The following is a 25,985-nucleotide window of genomic DNA, read 5'->3' as shown; positions in this document are numbered from 1 at the left end:
TGGGTTAGAATTACAAAACCTGTCTCAGAGTGTTTGCTCTTCTGAGCACACCCTCTTGATCAAGAGTAAGATTTACTTTGCTCAGACACTTTCGTAGAAATGTTGGCACCTTTCTTTGTAACTTATTCTAACAATTTGTGGAGTTCTTTTTTGGGGGGGAGTCCTTGCTCATCAGAGGGTGGCCTTCAGATCCCCCAACCTGGGGAAATGTGTTTCATCTATTTATTTTGGTTGTTCTTGAGTGCTGGGCCTCTGTCACTCATCATATCAGCAAAAGAACCCAAGGATTAGAAGTCTGGACAAAGCCAGAAGAACTGGCCCAAGGAAATTACCATGGCAAGTAGGATTTCTCTGTGCACAGACCAGAGGTAAGAAATACTGTGGGCAACAGCAAAGTATTCCTGTGGCAGTGGGGTCATCTTGGGTGTTGAGACATGCTTTTGACATGAAAAAGTGCAAGAAACTTCCATAAAGTGGTGTTAAGCACAGAATAAATCAAGATGGGAAAATAATGTGGGTACTGATAAGTAAAAATATCCCTCAGCAGTAGGTAACTCTGCTGATGCAATAAACATCAAGCCAAATTAAAGTCCAGGTTTTAATTTGAGCAAAGCACTCCCAGGGCTGTCTCAGGAAAGAGGGGAAACCACCTGGCCATTAGTTAGGAAATGACTGTTTCTTAGGAGGCATTTAAATACCCTGTGGGTATGGTCTTGAGCATCTCTGGGAGAGCTTCCATTTAGATATCCCCAGACTCTTTGGGTATATGGACAGCGGTTCAACTCTGGCTACTTCCCGTGGGCCTGGAACGACATAGGAACAGGGAAGTCGGGAGTCTGTGGGCTCACACTCAGCAGGTGGTATGGGTGAAGAAGCAGTCGGTTAGCTGCCATCCTGGAGACCTCGGGCATCTGTTCCTTGAGGAAGCAGAGAAGGCAGGTTTCTAGGAGAAAAAATAGATTATTATCACGGGCCCATGAATCGGGCTATCCATGGGAAGAGGGAAGACTCCCAGAAAGAATGGAATAGAGATGTGTCCTGGTTGTACAAAAGAGACAAGGGTGAATGAGCAAGACATGGGAGCAGATACAATGTTCATTGGGCATCTTGGAAAAACCAGGTCCCAGTTGCTAAATAGGTGCCCACTTGAGCCTAGAGAGGTGGTACCAGCTCTGAAGCTGGTGGTACCCAGGAGCTTACGGGGATGTCACACCAACTTGAGGGATGATGTGTTCTTCAGGAGTACCTGAGCCATCATACCTGCAGTTTCTCTGGAGGTGGGAAATGCCTCTGTCCATCCTGTAAAAGTGTCAACAAGAGTTAGGAGACAAAGGGGCTTTTTATGAGTGGGCATGTGGGTGAAGTCAACCTGCCAGTTCTTGCCCGGTTGGTGTCCTCGAAGCTGGTGCAGAGGCTGGTGTATCTGGAGGGCCCCCTGCAGGTTGGGCTTGACCCTCTTTTCCCAGGAATAGGTACCTGTAAAACAGCTGGAACAGATTGACATCTTGGTGTCATAGCAAAAGTCTATGGCTTTGGGTTAAAAGGCATGGACATTTTCAGAAGACAACCAGAGGAAATTTACTGAACTCTCGTTGAGATTGAGCGAGTGAAGGAGGAGGAGAGAACTGAACACCCCTGCAGGCTTCCTTACCCTCGCTCATTGCTTCAGATAATCTATTTACTGACTTCTAGAGGGAATTTAGGAGATGTCTTAGCAATGTGCCTCCAGCACTAGTTTCAAAGGAAGCTGAGACTTTGAAATGGTTGGACTTGGAAGGCGCCTGTGCGTTTGCATCAGTCCAGAGCCAAGTCTCGGGAAAGCACAGATCCCCAAGAGAACACCGGGGATAGATTGTTAGGTGCCATTCACACTGCTCTCGGTGGGCAGTGTAAGCAAGGCGGGGCATGGTGAAACCACCAAACTAGACCGCTCCGTGGGTAGAAAGAGGTTTATTGGAGATCTAACTGCTGAGGCTATCTCGTGGGGGGCAGAGAGAAGAGCAGTATGGTGGCAAATAAGCAGATCTCATGTGACAGTCAGCAGGGTGGGAGGCTTTAAGTTAGATACCCTTACCCGAGGTAGTTGAACTTTGGGGTAGATTCAGGGAAGTTCCTGGTAAACAGAAACCTGCTTTCATGCCTCTGTTTGCCTGGCCAAGCTCCTTTAGTTTAGCACAATGTCGCCAGCACTGCCATTTCGGGGTGCTGCATTAGACATAACCAGGGGCTACAACAGCTGGAGGCAAGAGGATTCTGCCTGTCTGGATGAGAGGCAGAGATGCAGGCTATGCTGGGTCTTAATGTCTGCTTTTTATTCGGTGACTTTTCAAACCCAGGCAGTCTGACTGATGGTCACCACCCTCTCTACCCCCATACACACAGTAAACCTTTGCTCATACAGAAGCTCACTGCTATATTCTTGGGATTTGATGACTCTTCTCTGAGGAGCGGTGACCCATTTCCCCCTTTCCCTCTTTCCTTCACTTCCTGTGTACCAGTTCTTTATAGACTGGTCAATTGAGACTGTAAGGCTGGACCCCAGGCAATGGGGGAAAGACCCAGTAATCACCTGAGTTAGAATGAAAACCAATGGACTTCTCATCTCAGTGTGTTCACGCCTCTCCTCCCCGAGCTTACCCTCTTTATCCGAGAGTAAAGTTTGCTTTGTCTAGACAGTTTGTTGGAGTAGTGGTCTCTTTGTGAGCCTGAAATTATTTCTAATGGTACTGGTTTATGTTACCACCAGCAGTATATAAAGATTCCTCCTTCCTGGCATTCCTGATGTTTGCCATTTGTTGTCTTGATGATAGCCATTTTGACTGGGCTGAGATAGAACAAGTGTAATTTATTTGTTACTACTTTTGTGTGTGCTTGATTTTGCTTGCTTGTGTGGTGCACAGGTGTGTCATTACATTCGTGAGTGTGGAGGCCAGAGCTGAATATCAGCTGTCTTCCTCTTCTCCTTTCCGTTTTTAAAAGGATGCACTTGGAATTTTTACAGGGATTGCCCTGAATCTACAGCCACTTTTGACAATATAACCATTTTTAAAAAAAATATTCTGCTTATCAGTGATGTGGGAAGTTGTTGTGAGACTTCCCGGGGAGACCTGGGTAACTGTGGGCAACTGTCTACTCACTCCAGACAGAGACCAACAGGCCGAAGCAGGGCTTCTACCAGAGTTGAGCTTGGCAAACTAGTGAGTTTGCTGGAGGTTGGGAGTATAGGGGAGGGCTTACTTACATGAGCAGGGAAAACTCAAGAACACACGCATCACTGAAAAGCCTGTTGATTTCAGAGGCAATGCCGGGTTCCCTATTGACTATTAGTTTGGCTTTATGTTTGCTGCATAAGGTTAGGGCAATACTAACCTTAGAGTGGACTTGAATTCTTGAAAGGCACAGAATTCAACGGATTTGTCTCGTTCTGGGCTTGTTGCTGTCACACTATTTTCTGCTTTGAGCTTCAATTTTCCTGATCATGACAGATAAAAACAAACGTGTGTATGTGTGTTGTGTATGCCCATGCATGCACACACAACTTTCAGGAGTTAGTTCTCTCCAATGACGTAGACAAACTATGGAAAAAGGAACCTGGACACTATCACTTCAAATATCTTTTTTTCCTTTTTCTGTTTAATGTTCTCTAGGTTACATGTACTGATGGTTTAAAAAGAAGGCCAAGCTAGGCATGGTGGTGCTTGCCTTTAAGCCCAGCACTGAGGAGAAAGAGGTAGGTAGGTCTTTCTGCATTCAAGGCCAGCCTGGTTCACAGGTGAGTTCCAGGGCAGTTAAGACTATATAGTGAGACTCTGTCTCTAAATAAATAATAAATAGGAGGCCAAATATTTAAAAATACTTAATAGGAGAATATTTGTTGAACTTTTTTCTTTTTCTTTTTTTTTTTTTTTTTTGGTTGTTGTTTTTGTTTTTCAAGACAGATTTATACTGTGTAACAGCCTTGGCTGTGTCCTGGAACTTGCTCTGTAGACCAGGCTGGCCTTGAACTCACAGAGATCCATCTGCTTCTATCTCCCGAGTGCTAGGATAAAAGGCGTGCACCACCACAACCCAGCTTCTTGTTGAATTTTTTAGGTTAAATGTTCCAAACTGCTGGCATACACTAATTGATCATTGTAATAGGATTTCAAGCAGTTGATCATCCCAAACCATCCAGGAAATGTCTGCACACTGCTAAAAGCAGATAACTCTGTCAGCTTTATCCAGCTTGATCATGAGTAATAAGGTCATACATTTATACATACCTGTGGATGATCCTTTAAAATCAAATGTTTCTTTTTATAGTATAGTGAAGGCAATAATACCAATGGCTTGTCATTTAAAACTGCAGTTATAGGGCGAACATGCCCTTTCTCCTGTTGTTTATAAAGATGCTTCTCATTTAAAATTCATTAATAGCTCTACAGCTCTTGCTGGAATATGAACTTACCTAGGATCTGTGAGAGAACTGAAAATGTAAAATGTCTCTCATACACACACGCATACATATGTATATACACTCATATATGGCTACATCTGTAATAAAGAGTTAAATATTTTAGGTAATATTTTAGGTAAGGATAAATCATATAAATCTTGTCCTAAAGTAAAAATATAACAGTGGACACAACACAAACTTATAGCCAAGTCACAGAAGGTCTGAGTTATGCAAGGTTTATTGCAAATGGGACTTGAGGGCAATACATTTACTGATTAGAGTTTACTAATGTTTCTAAGGTTATAATGATCTATTCATGTCAGAAAACCTGACTTAAAGCAAGATGTTGGTGGTATTCGCCTTTAATCCCAACATTTGGGAGGCAGAGGCAGGCAAATCCCTGAGCTCAAGGCTAGCCGGTAGTCAGACTTTTTTATAGACTGCCAGCTCCTGAATGACATGAAATCTTGTTCTTATGCTTAAGCTTGTTCCCCGTTAGCTCTTATAACTCAATCTGTTTATACTCATCGACTTTCTGCCACTTGGCTCAGCACCTCTTCTCAGAACTGTATATTCAAGTTCCTCTGAATCTTACTGGCAAATCCCCACCTTTCAGAATTTCCCCAAGTTCCTCTCTCTCCCTGGAAGTCCCACCTATCCTCCCCTAGCTATTGGCTGTTCAGCTCTTTATTAAACCAACCAGAAGGTACCTTGGACAGGTAAGCTAAAACAGAGACAGCTTCACAGTGTGATGAAATATCCCACAATACCAGCCTGGTCTATAGAGTGAGTTCCAAGACACCCAGGAACCCAGGACTATACAGAGAAAACCTGTCTCAAAAAAAAAAAAAAAATCCAAAGTGAAAATTTGAATAGGACTAGCCTCCATAGACTCATGTGTTTGAGTGCTTGGTCTGTAGGGAATGTGGCACTGTTAGGAGGTGTGGCCTTGTTGGAGGAAGTGTGTCACTGAGGGGCAGGTTTTAAGGTCTTACATGCTCAAGCTATGCCCACTGTGGTTCACAATCTCCTTCTGCTGTCTTCGGATCAAGATGTAGAACTCTCAGCTCCTTCTCCAGCACTATGTCTGCTGCATGCTGCCATGTTTCCTGCCATGATGATAACGGACTAAACTTTAACTGTTAAGGGAGGCCCAATTAAATGTTGACCTGTATAAGACTTGCTGTGGCCATGGTGTCTCTTCACAGCAGTAGAAACTGTAACAAAAAGCAAAAAACAAAAAAATAAAACATCCCTCCCAACAAAAACAAAAGCCCCCCAAACAAATCTGACTGGAAATGTCTAATCACTTATATCTTTGCTAACTTTGTCAAACTTTGACCATTTTCATCCTAGCAAACATTTTGTGAGAACTATCTCCTATAGTTGCATGCTTTGATGTTGACATTCTTTGAAATCTCTTTATATATGAGGATTCCTAAGTAAATGAAAATGCCAGTTTTGAAAAAATAATTATTAAAAAGGAATAAAACAACCTTTTAGATTTTAGATATAATAAAAATTGAAATAACTTACACCTTTAAGGGTTTTTGAGATCATACTAACATAAGCCTTCTATAGTAAATGAAAAAAAGCATATAGTTCATATGTGAGCTACTGAACATTTAGATTTGTAAAGGACCACTGTGAAGGCATCAGGCAGGTGAGGCCCCAGTCCATTCAAAGATTGAAGTCTATTTTGATACTAAAGTACAAATTTATTTATTAAGTACAACTTAAAAAATATTTTGTAAGGCTTACAATCTTTCTTTCTTTTTGGGCTTTCTGTTTTTTTGAGATCAGGTTTCTCTGAATAGCCCTGGCTGTCCTGAAACTTGTTCTGTGGTCCAGGGTGACCTTAAACTCAGAGATCACCCTGCCTCTGCCTCCCAAGTGCTGGGATTAAAGGTGTACGTCACCACGTCACCACCGCCTGCCTAAACTTTAGTCTTGATAAAGAATTTCTAGGGTTTATTTTTTATGAATTTTTAAAAGAAAGGTAATTAAGATGAGTTAATAAACATATTTAATATACCTAGAATTATGTTTGTAATTATGCCAAAAATAAATGTTGTTTATCTATAGAGACAAGATTGGAGGAGAGTCCAATTTCTTTTTTTTTTCCCCTTCCTCTTTTATGTTTTGGTTTTTCAAGACAGGCTTTCTCTGTGTAGCTTTGGATGTCCTGGAGTTCACTCTGTAGACCAGAGTGCACCACCACTGCCTTGGTATAAAAGTAGGTTTTCAAAAATCTTTCTTAATGATCACCTGGATTTTATAAGTATCTGTTGTAATGTTTTTTCATTTGGTTTGTTAATTTGGGTCTTCTTTGTTTTGATTAGCATGCCCAAAGGCTGATGGATTTCGTATCTATCAAACAAATCCATTTGAAAATGTATTTCTGCAGCACTATTAATTTCTGCCATGATCTTTAATTCTTACCTACTTGGATTTTACTTCCTCCCCTACGTTCATGAGGCACATTATTAGGTTATTTGGGATCTTCAGAATTTTTTATTTTGTAGTAATGAAAAAGGTTTCATGCATAGTAGACAAATGCTTTACCCTAGGCTCTCCTCAGATCCTCTTCAGCTTTAGTTTCAGGTAGTTTCATTAAGTTGCCCAGGATTACCTTGCCTTTGTGATCCTCCTCCATCAGGCTCCTAAGTAGCTGGGATGAATTACCAGGCTTGGTTTGAATTATGATTATTTTTTTTTTTCAAAATGTAAAGTCATTGTTGGGGCTAGCAAGATGGTTTAGTGGGTAATGGTGCTTTATGCTAAATTGGACAATCTGATTTAGATCACTTGGTGAAAGAAGACACATTTTTGCCCAGCTTCCTTAGGCACACTACATAGTTCACACAACCAAAACCCAAAACCCCCTCCCAAAGAAATACCTTTATCCAAATGTTTCTGTTCAGTTGTATTTTCATTTTCTTCTAGTGTTAAAATTCCCTTGTTCTTTTTCAGAGATACACTGGTCATATAAGTTTACAGTTTAATCTCTATGTATTTTTAATAGTCTCTATTGCTGATTTATAATCTTATTCCACTATAATACATTATTTTACTTTTTTGTATTTGTGAACACTTGCCTAAAATGTGCTGCTGAGAAGGTAAATTCCACTGTTTTTGGATGGGCTATTATGTAGATATGTTAAGCACATTAAGATCCAGTTTCACTCTGGTTTCTTTCTTTTCTAGATCTGTTCATTAATCTGAGGTACTGATGTCACCCACTATTATAGCATCTGTTTGTTCAGCAGTATCTTTGAAGATGGGTGCATAAACAGTGAGTGTATATTGCAGTTGTTATACCTTGATAGATTAAAAAAAAATTTACTTATTTATTATATACACAGTATTCTGCCTGCAGGCCATAAGAGGGCACCAGGTCTCATTATAGATGGTTGCGAGCCACCATGTGGTTGCTGGGAATTGAACTTAGGACCTTTGGAAGAGCAGCCAGTCCTCTTAACTGCTGAGCCATTTCTCCAGCCCCATATCTTGATAGATTTTAGAATACTTTTTATTACCTTTTTTTTCTAGTTTGGCTTAAATTCTTCATCAGGTAAAATACAACTACTCCAGCTTATCAATTTCCACTCATTTGACATTGACTTCCATTCTTTCACTTTCAGTCTGTATCTTGCTGGTAAGGTTTTATGTTTTGGTTTTGCTAGACAACCCACTGGTACAATTTACTTTTAAATTCTGTCTTTTTTGAACGTCTTAAGTTTTTATTGGTGAGAGAAAACACCATGACCAAAAGTTTGAGAAGGAAAAGGTTTATTTTACCTGACAGTTTGTACATCTGTCACTGCAGGAAGCCATGGCAGGAACTGTGCTTACAGCTTTTCTCAATTTGCTTCTTTACAGAGGACTACCCTCCCAGGGATGGCTCTAGCCACAATGAACTGGGTCCTCTCCCATTAAATTGCTAATGACAAAAATACCCTACAGTCTTGCCTACAGTCAAAATCTCATAGAGGCGCTTTCTCAGTTTTCTTCCCAAGTGACTTTAAACTAACCAAGACAAGGAACTAAGAAAACTTATGTTTAAAGTTATTGGAAGCAATTTGCTTATTTCTCTAATTTTGTTGCTGTTTTACTCAATGGATGGAATGTTTGTTACTCTCTCTCCATACTAGGAGTTTGCTGGTATGTGAATTTGCATGAGGGTTATTTTAAGAGGTGTCTGTGTGCACACACATGTGAAGGTGTTCACAGAAACCAGGTTATTTCCTAGACCTAAGCTGCAGTTGGTTGTGGACCACCAAACAGGGGTACTAGGAAACAAAGGCTGGCTCTCTGCAGAGAGCAGTAAGCTAAGCATTCTTAACTGTCTTCAATAACCTAGCCTCCTTTGTTCATCAGTCCTCTGTGAAATTCATTCCTTGCTGTGTTTTTTTTTCCTTCCTGTGTAGGATTTTCATCTCTTCTGCATTGTTGGCTTGGTGGTCATGGATTGCTTTTAGTTTGTGCTTGTCTTGAAATATGCATGTCTTCAACCTTAAGAGATTATGACTGGATATAGAAATCTTGATTGGCAATGACTTTCAAGCTTTGAAGCATTAATCCATACTCCCTTGGTTTTTAGGATTTCTGTTGAGGTCTAATGTTATTTTGATAGGTTTGCCTTTGCGAGTAAATCTTCATTTTTTTCTTGCTGGTTTGGATATTGTTTCTTTGTTCTGTAGTTATGGCATTTTATGTTTTGAAAATATTCTTCTATGATCATGTTTACTTGGGGTTATAAATGCTGCTTGTACTTCAAGATTCTTTAGATTCAGGAAATCTTTTTGGTATAGTTTCAGTGAGTACTTTTTATGCTTTTCATCTGTCTTGCATTTCATGGATGTTCAGTTTTAGACCCAGCTTTAGTGATGAGTCTGACATGTCTGTAAATAATAACATATACTGTTCTGTTAATGATGGGTGCCAAGACAGAGTGGCAGACTACTCAAGTCAAAGCTCAGATTCATCTGTTCCAGATGTCTAAACATAGATACATCAACAAGGCAACCAAGAAGGGAATCTATCTCCCATGTCCTTACCTTTTCTACATTGGCATTTTGGCTACTTAATGACCTTTGAACAAAGGACATGGCCATGTCATTAAACAATTTAGGTTGTTACTTTGCTTTAGAGTGAGGTCTGGCACCAATGGTAAAAGAAACTTTCACTTTTGTAGGAATGCAGAATTTTGGAAATTGCCGAAGGGCTGCTGCTAGGAGCAACGTCACAGGAACTTAGGGAGGAGGAAAGAGGACTTGGCCTTAGCATTCTTTATAGGGAAACCTGAACAATTAAAAACTTGTGAACAATTCTCATTTTTTTTCTTAAAAATAAAACATCTTAGCCTGGTGTGGTGGTAAATGTTTACTCCCAGTATCTGGGAGCAGATCTGTGAGTTTGAGGCTAGTCTGGTCTGAAGTGAGACCCTGTCTCAAAACAAAACCTACCAAAAACACTAACACGAAAGTCTTTGCTGTGTGTGACAAATTATCTGAAAGAACAAACTCTCAAGGGCGCACAGGGAAGGAAAGTCTCCTAAAACCTTGCCCAGGAGCAACAACAGGATGACTCCCACAAGCCTGATTTTGAATAGTTTATTAAAGGAAAGGTGAAGCATCAGTTTCAAATTGTACAAAAGGAAAAAAAAACTTCATATTGCAAATGTACAATTTACAGAATTACTAGCAAAATCAATCAAGGAGACACTGAAAATACAAAAATTTGATTGACTTCAAACTGAACTTGGAAACCCATTGGAGATGAAGCCTTGTTGGTGCATGGTAGTCTGTAATTCTAAATCAGCATGTGTCAATCAAACAGAGGATTAGTCTGTGCTTATTCCAGGGCCCCTCACAGATGGGTCCCTGACCAGAACCCCAGTCAGGCAGGGCTGTGGTGAACAGTCCATTCATCCCTGCCCCTCAGTTCCAGTGAGCCCACATTTCTAGGAGAAAGCAAGGCCCCAGATCTCTTAACTGGAGCCTAGGACTTGCTGAGATAGTAGGTAAAACATTTTTGGTGACCAAGTTTTCTTTCTTTCTTTTTTTTTGTTTTTGTTTTTGTTTTTTTTTTTTCCTCCAAACTGTACAAATGTTGAGAAAAACCTTGTCTACTAAAAGGATGAATAAAATCTTGTTTTGCTTTCCCACACGAAAGATAAATCAGAGTTCACATACTTTTTAAAAACTGCATTTCATTTTTGGTAAAAAGGGAAAGCCTCGATTCTGTTGCAGCTACTTAAAAAAACCAGCCCAGAAACAGCTGTGGATGGACTGGTTTGGAAATTTGGAGGCTTACATTAAAATCAGGAAAAAATTAAGTGGGCTTTTAAAAACAATAGCAAGTCATAAAAGTAAGCAGATTGTAACTCTAAACCACTGAAGACTGTCCTGAAGATTCAGAATTTCTTTCTCCAAAAGAATTTTTCTTAATATGCACACTTAACACTGAAATGTAGTTGTATTTCAAGGTAACCCTCTAAGCACAGACTTCTATGCAGCACATACTTCTATGATTGGTAAACAAATTCACAAAATTAGTGGGTTCAGGATATACTCAATGCATGGGAAGAAGACAGCTACATGTCTTCAAATTACTTCTGAATGGCAAAGAAACTTCACGGAAATGGAATTCTGTGTAAGCTGACTTTGGCAGGGCATGAAACAAGTGGTTAGAAACACCAAGACCGATGACTTGAGAACCATTTTTGTTTTACTGAGAATACTTTATTTGCTGGTAGAAGTTGCTAAAAATGCACAGAACAAAGACCAATAGAAAATGCACTGTATTTGAATCTCCCTATTCTATATAAAATGAACGGTGTACAGCATCTGTTGGAAAAATGGCTGCAGGGACATTTATTTTATGCCCACTTATAAATAAAAATAAACCTTTTTATTCAAGAGTATATAAAATCTGGGAATTCACATCCATCCATAGAGGGTGTGTGGTTTTTGGCAGAGACGCACGATGTTAGAACTCTATTTTAGTTTGTCCATGCTCTGTTCCATCAATGTTTCTATTTTATATGGTCAACCAAATCCAGTGAGCTCCAAAAACACTCTTCGGCGATTAGAACGAGCTGCTTACTCATATTTAATAAAAATGGTTAGCTTTTAAAACATAAAAAGGCAAAATGTTAAAACGGTTTTTAAATTGTACAACAGGAAAATAAAGTTAAAAATATTTTTTTACTCAATGCTGAATTTTCATAAAACAGGTGTATAACAGTGTTTATTTTGACAGTTGTTTTAAAAATTTAAAATATCTTCCTCCTTTCAGAAAAGCACACACACATCTGTACTGAGATAAGTCCAACATTAGAGTACAAATGAATTTTTTGGTCAGTCTTTCCGAGGTGACAATCACCAACATTTCCGTGGGTTACTGACATGCTGCTCTGTCACTGCAAAAGGGACCAACCTTTAATCATTTGATTACAAAACAAATCAGATCACATCAAAAGTGTTTCTTCCCCCATACAAGCTATCACAGTATATAGGCCTCTAGCTCTAAATAATAGAGTTCCAGATTTGTAAATTTTCTTCAGACTTCAGAACATAGGCATTCCAAATCCCTAGAAAAAAAGAATACAATTATTTTATGTATCCCCAGGGCCAAGGAAGTATAAATAAAAAGCAGTAATGATCTGATATTTACTGAATCATCTTCTATGATAGCTGCAGAATCAAAGAAGTCTGGCCTCAGCTCAGCTCTTTCTCGTCGATTTCTTGATGGGGGCTGAAAAGAGAATCATTTTCTGGTGAAATGAACTGTAACAAAAGCTAATTTTTTTTTTTACAGTATATTAACATATAGGAACAATTAAGAGTCAAATTTAAACTGGCTTTTATGTAAAAGCATAGATTTAAAAATGCAGTAGTATTTGAATTATCGAAAGAGAAAGACTTTCAATGAATACTTTGTTTGCAGCCCTCACTCACTGCTGGCCTGAAGTTTGCTGTTGTAGACCAAGCTGGCTTCATATCAACATTTTTCCCTGTCTCTGCCTATGAGTGCTGCGACTAAAGGCATGTGCTACTACTCCTGTTTTTTTTTTCTTTCAAATTTTTTATCTCTGTGTGGATTTGTGCCCAGGAAGCCAGAAGAGGTTGCTGGACCCCCCAGTGCTAGAATCACTGGCAGGCGTGAGTCCTCCAATGTGAACTACTGGAACTGAGCACACGTCCTCTGGAAGGTGAGCAAGAGCGCCTCTCATGTAGCCATCTCACAGGCCCTAAAACTTAAAATTGTAGTGAAAAAAAAAACCTGTGTAGGAAAAAAAATGTAATTTGAACTTATAACATAGAAAATACCTTTCCTTTGAAGACAGAGTAATTACAAAAATGATGAATTACATGTTGAATGTCAGTGAATTTTCCAAAGTACGTAGATGGAATGCTTTTGGGGAGGGAACAGGGTGAGAAACTTCTATCAAAGTTATACCAAAACTTTTCATGTTGAAAATTAAAAACGTAAGGCAGAATAATATGTGCTACAATATGTCATCTTTGATTTACGTGCTGAAGCGCTTACTCCTGGAACTTCAGAATGGGAGTCTATTTAGATACAAGCCCCCCCCCCCAAGCCAAACTGTATTCAGCTTTATTAAAGACACTTTTCATAAACAATCATGGTTTGCCAGGCAGAACTTGGGCAGATAATCATTAACAGTATAGAAGAACTTTCAAACTCCCTTCAGAAAGCCAGTATTAAACCTGATTGGATGCTCTGCAAAGGGGGAGGAGCTCAGAGTGAGGGCTGACATTTCACATTGAGGATGTTTTTCAGTTTTTCACAAGCCGACCCTGACTTTCAGGAAATGAAATGAAAATGGCAGAATTATCAACCTGAAGATCCACAATCTTCTATAAAAGGAACTGCTGCGCTTTTGAGGACATTCAATAATATCATTGCAAAGTCCAGATTGCCCAACAGACGGGAAAAACCAATTTTGGGGGTCAGGTTCCAAAAGGTCTCTGGTCTTAAGGGAGTTAAGTCTATGTTGATGGTATAGGGGGAGAAAAAATATAAAAATGAATTTACTTTTCCCAAACAAGGCATGTTGTGCCATGGTGGCCACATATGTCAATACTAGGACATCTCTCCTGGGAGCCAAGAGGAGTCATTCAAAATTATCAGCGAAAGATGTTTTCCATCATGAACCATCATCCATCCAGCTTGGGAGACATTGCTAGTGACACATGTTCCTTGCCTCCTCCCCCCCCCCCCATGGAGAAGGGTCATCTGTCTATGTGTTATTTTCATTGGTTAATAAAAAACTGCCTTGGCCCTTTAATAGGACAGAAAATTAGGCGGAGTAGACTGAACAGAATGCTGGGAGAAAGAAGCCGAGTCAGCCAGATGCCATGCCTCTCCTTTCCAGGCAGACGCCATAGCTCTCCTCTCCGAGATGGATGAAGGTTAAGATCCTTCCTGGTAAGACACCACCTTGTGGTGCTACACAGATTAATAGAAATAGGTTAATCAAGATGTGAGAGTTAGCCCATAAGAGGCTGAAACTAATGGGGCCAGGCCAGGCAGTGTTTAAAAGGATACAGTTTGTGTGTTGTTATTTTGGGTATAAAGTTAGCCGTGCGGGAGCTGGCAGCCCGCCACTCCTTCTATACCCCCCAAAACAATGAAGTGTTCTCTGTGTTAACAATATAGCTTTAAAAAAAAAGTAAAACAAAATTCTGCATTTTTATAAAACTTGACAAAAAATAGTATTTCAAACTGTAAAGTCACCAGAAGTACACAGTTATAAAACACACACACATTTCACTTGGTATCTACAGCACCTTCAGCTTTTTGAGCCTGGTCTTAGATATAAGGTTTTTAAAAAGGGTTTAATGTAGTAAGAAACTGCAGCAAGACAGATGAGAGCTTCAAGTCAAATGACTGGAGTCTTTGGGCAACCTTCCAGGAAGGACCATGAAAGACAGTGGGGTCCTTCTCTCCTTCTACCATGGGAGTCGTGGGGATCAAGCGCAGCAGGAAGCAGATTTAGCTGCTGAGCCATCTTGCCAGCCCATAAAGACACTAGAAGAAGCCAGCCAACTAATGCAAAAGAGTGCTCAAAAAATCAACTCTGCTTCACTTGACTTCTGTCAGTTTAAGCCACTCAAGACTGGTATGTGTTATGGCAGCTGGTGGCCAACACCGGGAAATCAGCATAATGAACATTAATATTCATCTACCAGCCGCCTAGGGTTGACAACTGCCAAATATTTAGTCAGGCTTATTTCACCAAATCTATTAGCTCTTTTTCCTTCATGTCATTTCAGCCATAACTACATTTTAATGTCACCTATTACCAATGACAATTTTGTTTTTTACTTGCTTTTGGTATTAAAGGTTAAACCAATGGTCTGTGGGCATGCTACACACATATACCATTGACCACAGTCCCAGTGCTTTATATTTTGAGGCAGGATCTTAGTATGTAGTTCAGGCTGGTCTTAAACTTATAATCCTCTTGTCTCAAATTCCAATCTCTTCCTGGGTGTTGCAGGTATGTACCAACATGTTGCGCCATGTAATAAAACTGTAATAACCACAGCTTCAAGTGTTACCATTCATGAAAAATTTTCTTTGTATCTCTTTTAGCTAGTCTAATCTTATCTCAAAGATATTAGTCTAATTAATCTTATCTCAAAGATGTTCTTTGAAAACTGAGAATACAAGTTCCACATTCTATATTTGAGTGTCACATGTTGGAACACAGTATATACTATCAGGTTCCAATTTAAAATACAGCATGCCAAATATATATGCTGTGCCAAAAGATCTTTTTGAAAGAAAAAAAAAGCTAGGTTTTTTTTTTTTTTTTTTGGCTAGAACCCAAAATGATTGCTTAAAAGCAGCCCTGAGAACCACATAAGCTCATCTTGACGCCCACTGATGGCCACCAGGCCTTATCGAGGTCCTCTCCTACAGCAAGAATATAATTTTTAACTCCAATGCCCTTATATACTGTACAACCCCCCCCAAAACAAACAAAAATTCCAGTAATTTCTTTACCAAATCAATAACCATGGTGTCTTCAAATTCTTCATTCATGTCTTCTAACTGACTCCGTGATGACATCATCACATCTTCAAAGATGGGCTCAGCGTCTTCCTCCATTAGACCCCGACTGGTAAAAACAAAAAGGTGGTCAGAAAGCTGTTGAGACTTGCCCAGCCTGGAGCAGCTTTCTAATTGTGACTTACAGACTATACTGTGGTACTGAACTCAAAGAAAATTAGGATTATTCTCAACAAAAGGATTATTCCTTTGGTTCAAATTTCCATTCAACTTAACAGAAAGTAAAATTAGCTTTAAAAAGAAAATACATAAACATAATGAAGTATCTAAGCTGTGTTATCAACTCCCTCTAAGTTCTGTTCAATCATATCTCAATTTTACAGATAAGGAATCCAAGCCACAGGTGTTTCAGAGCTTGGCTGTGTTTATAAATCTGGAGAGTGGCAGCACTAGGATCTGAGTGCAGAAAGCTTCAAGTGCTCTGCCCTCTACTGTCATGCTGTGCTGTAGAATATCAGAACCCATTTCTACTAAGAAGCAGAGACACCCAAACGACCAGGACCATGCAGCTGCTGTGTCCTCATGATGCTCAAATTGACACTTACACAGCATGCCTTACTCCAGCTCTCACTTTCATGTAGTTCATTCCTGTTCTGTCCTTTCGATTCAAGTCTTCTAACTTCGGCTGGCCTAACCATGAGATCTGCATCTGGGGACTGAAAGAATACTATATTTAATTTGTGCAACAGATAATGTATACAGGGAATTAGCTTCATGCTAATTAAGCTATAGTTGGCTGGCTAAATCTTCATGTAAGGGACTTAGTTAGATTTATTCCATTGCTTTGCAAATAACAAAGTCAACTGCTTCCAAATATCTCTAAGTGTCCACACTTAGAGGCTGGGGTGCTATTAATCCTTAGACTATGTGTTAGCTTCATGCCTGTAACTTTTGCCAAATAAGGGCATCTTCAGAATTGTTTCAAGCTACTATATACCATTCACATGTGTACACAGTTAGGCAGCAAGCTCCTAAGGAACACACATAATGAGTTAAACTCTGTAGCATTAAAAAAAGCATATAATGCTAGGCTGTGGTGATGTAAGCCTTTTATCCCAGTACTTAGGAGGCAGAGACAAGTGGGTCTCTTCAAGGCCAGCCTGGTCTACAGAGTGAGTTCCAGGACAGGGTCCAGAGCTACAGAGAAACCCTGTCTTAAATAACCAAAACCAAACAAAAAAACAAGCTGTAACACATCTCTTCTTAGTACTTAGAAGTCCTTATGACACATAGTTTCTTAATGCTATGGAGTGAAATCTTCACCTATATTCTATATTTAAAAGAACATGAGAAATGGCATTACTTCCACCCCATTTTATAGTTAGTAAATTTTAGTTGTTCCGCAGATAAAAACCTGTCACATGAAATTCTAAGTAGCTGTTTTTGTATCCTTTGGGCGTCACCACTGTGATAAGAAAGACCTATGGACGGGGCAGGGAACAGAAGACAGTCCATGGCCAATGGGACTGAAAAACAGTAAAGTCAGGAGAGCAAGGCAGGTTGCTTCAGGAAGAGCTCCCATGAAGGAAGGACAGTAGGCATACTTGCATCCTTATCTATGCAAGGCTGGACGTGGGCAAAACTCTTGATGCCTAACAATGTAAACAGGCTCAGCTATTCAATTATTGACAGAGATTATCCTTTCAGGTTTTTGGAAGAAAGAGTCTTTGGTGTCAGGTTGCCTTATGAAAACTCAGGATCTTTGTCTCTATTTTCAACACATTAATTTCACAGGAATTTTCTCTTACCCATCAGTGCAATTCACATCAGTATCCCATGTACAGAAATACAAGTAAAGAACAAAGGCAACACAGAGCTTTTGTTTCTCTTTTGAGACAAAGGCTCATGTAGTGCCAAGCTGGTTCCAAACTCACTGTGCACTCAGGTTAGTTCTGAGCTCCTGCCTCTACCAAGTACTGGGATTACAGGAGTATGCCAGCATGACTAGCTTTAAATTAAAATCATCAAATGGATGATAAAGGCGGCACAATCTGAGGTTCCACACAGACAGCCTAAGAAAGCTCTTACAGGCTCCTGTCAAGGAAATAACACACATTAAAGAAACAGATGTACCCAGTGCATGCATAAGCAAAATGAGTGCACTTGGTGAGACGCTGCTCATTCAAAGGTCTGTGAACTTTTCTTTGAGGAAAATATAATTATTAAAGAACTAAGGGCAAAAACATATTTTTAGTAGCAACACTTCAAGGCAAGATGTTTCTACCACATATACAGAAAATGTTATTTAGTAGCACTAACTGACATTAAAGTTTCTTCAAAAGCTCTCAAAGGTTTAAATTTTTTTCTATTCTAACATATTCCTGCAGTTTTAGTCGGTAAAGAAATGCTTGTCCCATTATCAATACAAGTGTGAACTCTGAGGAAAGGATGTCCACAGCACTGCCGGCAGACTTTTACATAGTTTGTCTCCATTTGTAGCTTCACTTCTGCAAGATCTCCGTAGCGATGCGCTCAGTTTTTCTTAGTTTTACTTTAACAGAAGTTTTATGCCAAGAAAATGAATTTCTAGTACTTACTTGTGTAAAAAGTCTGGTTCGGAACCATGTTCAGACTCAGGTTCCTGGATCTGTTCTCCCATGGGGCGGCTGTTCTCTCTAAGCACAGTGGAGGTGAGCTGTGGAGTTGGCAGGGCTCCAGGAGTCTGAATCATGGTATCAGTCCTATTTAGCCACGTGTTATCCATACTTTCATCTGCAAAATTTCAATTAAAGTCTCAAAATATCAGAGATGAAGCAAACTCTGGTGGCAGTTATAACACTTGAGAAGCGTGACTCTACCTAGTTAGACCACCTAGTTTATTTCATTTTATTGTTTTGTGTTTTAAATAGTCTCATGTAGCACAGGCTGGCTTCAAATTCACCATGAAATAAAGACCTTGAACTCCCCATCCTTCTGCACCATATCCAAGTACTGGGAATACAGACATGTGCTAACATGCTCAGCTTATGTTTCAGTTTTTGTGGTATCTTCTTTCTGAAACAGGTTTCATGTAACTTAGAACTGGGCTTGAACTCCAGATCTTCCTGCTTTAGCCTCCCACGTGTTGGAATTATAGCCTGAGCTATCATGCCCAATGCCTGGCTGGAGCAGTTTACATTCCAGTCCCACAGACTCTCCTTTGACTTTGTATTATGTTAATGGCTTCTTACAAAGTTTGTTTTTTTCATAACTAAAATGAGGATACTAGCACTTAAAAACTACAGGGATTAAATGAGGTTATTAGTTTATCATAGGCATCAAATACCATACTGCCTCCTGTCTCCTTATCTCTGAGGATTATTTATCCTAGAGGGGAAAAGTAATGTTAACCAGGGCCCTCAGCAACCTTCTTTTGCTTTTGTACCAACTGTCTGAGCCTACAAGGTGTCCCAGGTGGCAGCACTTAAGACTGGCTTCTACAGAGAAATCAGCAAATGCTGTTAATACCAGTAGACAATGAGAAAGCTGCTCCTTCTTCCAGACTGTACACGTGGAGATAGAAAAGCCCATAGTTTTCATGTTTTTAAGTCTCTCTGGGGAACCTGACTATCCAGTTTTTAATTACACTTGCATTTAACTGAGGAAATATAATCAATCCTGCTTACTCGAAACTAAATTATGTACTGTCTTACACTAGCAAGTGAGGTGTCATGTTCCTCCCTCCTGAGGCTGCTTTGTAGACTGGAGCTGATAGACATCATTTGCATACCTAAGCCATTCTGCTAAAATAATGCAGAAAGGATTAGTCCCGGTTTTTTTTTTNTTTTTTTTTTTTTTTTTTTTTTTTTTTTTTTTTTTTTTTTTTTTTTTTTTTTTTTTTGTGAAAGTGCCCACTGAAGACTGAATTACCCTCAGGAGCTTGCTCTCCTTGAAACCATCTCCTAAACTTTAGAGACTCTCCAGTGAGAGGAGCTCTGACAGTGAAAATCTTCATCTCAGCTCAGAATAGATGAAACGGCCATCCAGGGGCTCAGTTCACAACCTATGTTGACAATCTCGAACCTTCACATCCACATAGCCAAGTTTTCTTTTACCATTTAACAATTACCAAAGTGGCTACCCAGTCTACATGTAGATAGTCTTAAAAACGATAGTTTGACTGTGTATTAGGGAGTTATATGAGTTATATGTGGCAATTTAACTTATTAAATTCAAAATATAAAGCTCAATAGAAACAATAAAAGATTCTTAAATTCTGTAAGGCTTAGTTCTTTATAAAATATGGATAACAGTGTGGAAATAAGTTGATTAATACAACATTTGCAAATGATAAAATACATGAAAATCATGTAAGAATTTAGTACATGTTACCTAATAAGACAATAGTTGAGCCAGATAGTGGTGGCGCATGCCCTTAATCCCAGCACATGGGAGGCAGAGACAGGTCAAGGCTAGCCTGGTCTACAAAGAGTCCAAAACCCTGTCTCAAAAAACCAAAAAAAGATTATAGTAGAGAAAAGTATGTACGGGAAAAGCATGTTGTAGACATGGAGAGCCTTGACAGAGGTTGTTGTAAAAGGTATTTTCAAAGTAAAGCAACCAGAATCGTTCTTTGGAGGAAAGTCCAGGTTCTTCAAGTATAAAGACAGGACTTAAGATACATACATTTAACTAAAAGTATCAAAGCTGAAATGTGAAAGGACATCTCAAAGGATGTTGAGACTTTGTTAGACTCATTAATAATGTTCATTAGTCTTCTGATTGGTATTACTGTGAAATTTTGGGAACATCCTGAACATAGCCAACATTTACCTGATGCTACTCACAGGCCAAGTACAGTGCTCAGTAACAGTGCATACTATGTTTACTTGTATATTCATAGTAACTGAGAGGCAAAGTACTCTAGATACTTGCTATCTTTCATTCAATTAATTATTAAAACTCAGAGAGGGCTAAATAACATGTTCAAAACAAAAGCCAGGTTTGAAATAGGAAACTGATTTTAAAGTTTGTGCTTTATCAATAGTCAATACTTCTCTAATAAGGAAAAGCATTAAAACTAAGCGTGCCACTGAACTTGGCAAACCTGTGGTGTCACTGTTCTTTGGGGAGCAGGGGTGCGGTGCTGGTAACTGAAGAGAAGTTATGAGATCTCATCAGGAGAAGCATGCGGAAGGAAGCAGCTACTTGGAAAATGAGCACGTTTACTTTGAAGCACCCCTCAGTCAACTTCAGAGAAATATTTAACAGTGCAATTTTTAGTCTTTTTTTTTAAATATGAGAATACCCATTACTCAGATTTTCATGATGATTCGAGTCCCTATTCCCTACAGTCAAAGGAGGTATACTATCAATCAGGGTTGGCCATCACTGTTTTATGGCATAAAGATAAATTACTCAGGCAATGACAGAACTGTAAAGGTAGTCTAATATGTTTAATTTGTTGCAGACGTATACTCTCAAATTACCAACAATCCTCTATGAATACGATAAGTCTGTGTGTGTATTTGGAGGGGAGAAATGCACTCATGTAGATCAGGCTGGCCTCAAGCTTGTTACATAGCTGAGGATGACCCTGAACTCCATCTCCTCTCAAATGCTGGGATTGCAATCATACACCACCACATCCAGCTTGAGGTAATTTTATTTCTTAAACAAACTTGATTTTGCATATTTTAAGATTTATTTTTATATAATACTTACTCTTATTTTAAAATTTAATGTGTTAGAGTCATATAGTTAGAGATTAACTTTATAGGTGTGTATAACTGCTTTGTCCTTTTCTCTGTCTTCTGTGTTCTCTGTTCCATCACGTTTCTTTTCTGCCTCACTCTGCATTGCCATCCTTTGTCCTTGGATATTTCAGTTGGTAGCAAATACATAATGACATCATGTACCTTATGGCATCTTGTTTCAATAAATCATTTGTTACTTATTTTCTGTAAGCCAGGCAAAGTAAGTAACTTGCCTCAGAATGTAGACCAGAACTTACCTTCTACTCGCTTTCTGTGTAGTGGGGGTCTTCCTTTTTTACTTCTTACTGAGGAAGTTTTACTGCTGCTGCTTCCACTGTTCACAGACATTCTATCATCTTCACCCCCAGTGACTAATGAATTTCTATAGGAAATGAGTGGAAGCCACACATCCTCCCTCCTTTCCATCATCTGCTCAGTGAGGAATTTCTCAAGATACGAATGACTGCAAACACACAAAGAACAGCAGTGACTTTCAGGTCAGCACTTACGTATCCACAGTTGTGTTTCACATTCCCGCAGTCCACTGAAAGGGAAGTATACGCCAGTGAGGGTGCATGTGTGAGTGAGTGTGTGTATACACATGGCATTTTCCTATATTTTCCTTTGCTAGTTTGCCTCAAAAGATTCCGAGTTTCATTAAAGGTATTCAAATGAGGGCAGGGCAGGATTTCAGAAACACTAGAGTGAGGAATCGGGCATATCCTTTCCCTAGCTTAACAACCTTTTAACTGGGAAAAATTTCAAGGCAATAATTTAACATCTGCAAACTGTCCTAAGATGATATGACAAACAAATATTGATCCAAGGAAGTCTAGTAAGTCTTGGTAAGAAGAGCATTGGTAAGTCTTTGAGCCACACCTTATTGTCTTTGCATTTACCAACTAGTATGGCTTTGTTTTGTGGAAACTGCTCTAGGAAGGTGGGCTGTTTAACTGGACCAGGCAAAGATGGCTCCCAAACTATCTCTGGGTCTGGAGGTAGGCCTGTGAGAGCAGAGATGACAACAGATGGGGAAAAGCATGGGAGAGGAAAGAAGTGCCTTTACCAGTAAAAAGTGACTCATGAAGAAAGTGGGTTCAAAGGCCCACCCACCACCAGCTTTATTCTGCCTGCTTCTGGTCATGCAGCAGCTGCAATGTAGCAGTCTGTTACATTACAGCAGAACAGATTCTTGCACTACACATAGAGCCAAAGAAAGATGGCCACACGCCCAAGTCAAGCTATAAAAGCAAAAACAACATAAACAGCTAAGACAACATGTTTCCTATCAAACATACTAATCTTACAGACACATTCTCTAAAGAGACCACCCGGGACATAGAATTTAAGAGAAAAATCATAAAATTTATTAAAGAACTCAAGGAACTTAAAGGAGACACAATGCATCAAACTCTGGACTTGATCCCCAAGACTGAATAAATAGCACAGTAGCACAGGCCTGTAATAACGACACCCAAGAGGTAAAGACAGGAGGATCAGATGGTTCCTTGGCTACAAAGAGTTTGAGGCTAGTTTGGAATATAGGAGATCCACAGAGAGAGAGAGAGAGACAGACAGAGAGAGACAGAGACAGAGAGAGACAGACAGAGAGAGAGACAGAGAGACAGAGACAGACAGAGAGACAGAGAGACAGAGACAGAGAGAGAGAGAGACAGAGAGAGAGAGNGAGAGAGAGAGAGAGAGAGAGAGAGAGAGAGAGAGAGAGAGAGAGAGAGACAGAGAGAGAGATGTATGGTATCTCAGATTTTTCTGCTTCCAGGGAAGTGTGCCCAAGAACTCTTAGTCATTAGACAACTGATGGAACTGGGGACAGGCAATTTCTGTTGTCAGAAATGCAAAATTAAGACAAGGAACTCAGAACCAGAAATAGGGTACAGAAGTTCAAAGCTGGGAGAATAACTGGGCAAAGATTTGGGACCCCATGAAGAGCATGGTGAACACAGAGCACCCTGATGGGAGCAACAAACTCAAAGCAGCACAGGCTGTGGAGACGACAGCAGAAGAGGAGGAAGGGAGTCGGAAGCTGAGGGGATTCCTAACTTATGCTTCCCACCATGGCCACAGCAGCAGGAAGCCTCACATGACAGACCTTTGTGAGAATGCTCTGCTGCAGACTGACAGAACTAAGGTAAACACAGTAATTGGGACCTCACCATTGGGAAAGAAACACTGAGACTACAACACTTTCTTACTGAAGCGCGAGAGACCAGCTCTCAAGGGTACACCCTGGGTTCGAGGAGAAAGTGCACAGTGTAGCGAAACTGAACTTAAAGAAGTTTTTCTGTCTGAGAGTAGGGAATAAATTCATACACGTGCTGTTTGAGTCATGCTCTTTATTCTTCCTGTCTACACCTCTGTTATAGGTCTATCTCTACAGTTTCAATTCTATTCAAGTCACAACGCCTACTAGTTTTTAATTCCGTCCTAGTTCTATTTCTTTCTTCTCTGTTACATATATATATATATATGTAAAACAGTAGGTTTTTGACAATAATAAAAAAGTTACAAAGCTACCTCTTATGGTCATAGTGCATTCCTTGAGAAAATGATATGGGGCAGCCATTTATAAGAGTAATGTAAGGTTTCAAGGTTTCTGGTGTAAGACTGCGACCAGAGGCCAGGGGCACAGTGCCTGGTCAGAGAAGCTGCAGAGAGATCTGCACAGAGAGTCAGGTCTTTATCAGCAGACTTAAGCAAGCAAAGACTTGGTATAGTCTCTTAGGTTGCTTTGTGTTAATAACCTTGGTTAGTCATCTGTGACTTTGTCCTTATGCTTATCTGTAAAGATTTTAGCTTATGATCTGTTTATAGAAACATTCAGTCTAGTTTGAACTTACTCTGAGGTAAAAATGAGCTAATTGTATATAGTTTGTCTTAGACTGGGGAGAAATTGTTTTCTTGTGTTAGTCTGAGTAAAATGAACAAAGCCAGGCCTTTAAGTATCTTACAGTCCTTATGGGACAATACATCTAGTTACGAAACATATTCTAATATATTTTTTATATATCAAAATTATACAGCTTAATGAGAAGTCATCTTCCTGTCCATCCATGGATATATGTGCCCATAAGACTGATATGTAATCATGAGATTACATATACACATCACTTGAGATTACACACTATTATACAGGTATTGGTGAGATACCATAGTTGCTTTGGCATATATAAAATTACAAACAGGAGCAATAGTTTCCAGAGTCAGTGGTCCTGTTAGCCTTGCCTGAACAGGATTCTCCTTCATCAGAGAATTATTCTTCTGGTGAGTTGACATCTAAACACTAGTTGTCACCTGCTGTATACTCCCATGGTCTTTGACACCTTCTATTTCATTTATTGCTCATTATGACTAAACAGAAATTCAGGTAATAAAAGAACCAATCAATGAAGAGAGCAGAAACCATCACCAAAAGACAAGACCGAAGAGAAGACTGTATCCTCGGGATGGAGGAAGGTCACGACAGTAATACATGTAGACACATATGAGAAAAACACCTAAAGAACATGACCAAATCATCCAAGAAATGGAAAACACAGTCAAGAAAACGACCTTAAGAACTCATGAGGTAGGAGAGGGGCTGAAATGTAAAAGCTTTTGTAATTTACTTATTGAAACTTGGTCAAGAATTACCAATACCTTAAGAAAGAACAGAGATCCAAATGCAAGAAACATTTAGAATTCTAAATAGATATGACAAACTAGAATCATGACATGGCATAAAAAGATACAAAAAGCAAAGCAACAACATTAAAGTTGTGAGGGAAAAACAGCGATTCACATACATAGAAACACCAGAATAATACCAGATCTTTCATCAGTAACCATAATAGCCAGGAAACCACAAAATTATACATTTCAAATCCTGAAAGTAAATAACTATAAACCAAGATCACCACATATTGTAAAATTATCACTTAAAATTTATGGATAGAGTAGATGGAGATGGCTCAGTGGGCTAAAAATGCTGAACAATTAGAGTACAATTCATTTATGAAAGAAGAGAACCAACTATTTCAGGTTGCTCTCTAACCTCCATATACACTTTGGCATTTGCATGTGTAAATGTGTATACATACATGTTCATGTGTAGAAACACAAAATAAAGTATGGAAAAATAAGACTATTTCTTGAGAAGACCAAGCTAAGAAAATTCCTAACTACCAAGCTTGAACTCCAGAACATCCTAAGAGGAATAGTATCTACAGAGAAAGAAGAACATTTTATCCAAGATAACACAGGCAGTAAGGAACACATTCCATAAGAGGACCAGATGGATGCAGGAAAGCAGACACAGCAAACCTCATACATGCAAAAGGACCTACAACAAAACAAAACAAAAACCCCTGAAAGAATAGGCTGTATATTAGCAGACCAAAGGGCTACTCTGACAGAGACAGCTTAGTATTGGCCTAAAAATAGGCATAGAGACCGATAGGATACAGTAGAGAACCCTGAAACAAAATATATAACAAGCCTCCTTAATTTTTGGCAGAGAAGTAAAAAACACACACTGAAAAAGACAGCCTGTCCAACAACTGGTAATTGCAAAACTGAGTATCTGCCTCCTCAAGAACAAAACCAGATCTGTTTCTCTAGCCCTGAACAAAATCCAAGTTTATCTGGATCAAAGACCTCAATTTCTGAATGACAAAGAGGGTAATGACAAAGTAGACAGTAAAAAAATATCAATTCTTATAGTAATATAGCAACAAATACAGCAAAAACATTAAAAAGGAAACTAAAGT

At 39.4% G+C, this 25,985-nt stretch overlaps 1 protein-coding gene across 3 annotated transcripts in view; it reads right to left on the bottom strand.

The window, feature by feature from the left end:
- Positions 1 to 10,035: 10,035 nt before the first annotated feature.
- Stag1 (STAG1 cohesin complex component) overlaps positions 10,036 to 25,985 on the bottom strand; it is a 305,418-nt gene continuing 289,468 nt past the window's right edge. For 2 of the 3 annotated variants that reach the window (XM_050139375.1, XM_050139374.1), the window contains 6 exons: positions 21,477 to 21,682; positions 18,082 to 18,256; positions 16,090 to 16,200; positions 15,479 to 15,593; positions 12,116 to 12,196; positions 10,036 to 12,032 (listed from right to left, as the gene is read on the bottom strand). In XM_050139375.1, coding sequence (XP_049995332.1) covers positions 12,009 to 12,032; positions 12,116 to 12,196; positions 15,479 to 15,593; positions 16,090 to 16,200; positions 18,082 to 18,256; positions 21,477 to 21,682 — 712 coding nt within the window. In that variant the 3' untranslated portion in view covers positions 10,036 to 12,008. The remainder of the gene's footprint in view (positions 12,033 to 12,115; positions 12,197 to 15,478; positions 15,594 to 16,089; positions 16,201 to 18,081; positions 18,257 to 21,476; positions 21,683 to 25,985) is intronic. The other variant, XM_050139376.1, reaches the window with a different exon arrangement.

This window comes from Alexandromys fortis, unplaced genomic scaffold (assembly GCF_014885135.2).
Source record: "Alexandromys fortis isolate MF-2015 unplaced genomic scaffold, M_Fortis_MF-2015_v1.1 scaffold_36, whole genome shotgun sequence".
Taxonomy (NCBI): Eukaryota; Metazoa; Chordata; class Mammalia; order Rodentia; family Cricetidae; genus Alexandromys; species Alexandromys fortis.
Note: the sequence above shows the minus strand (reverse complement) of the source record. Positions and strands in the feature narration are given on the sequence as shown.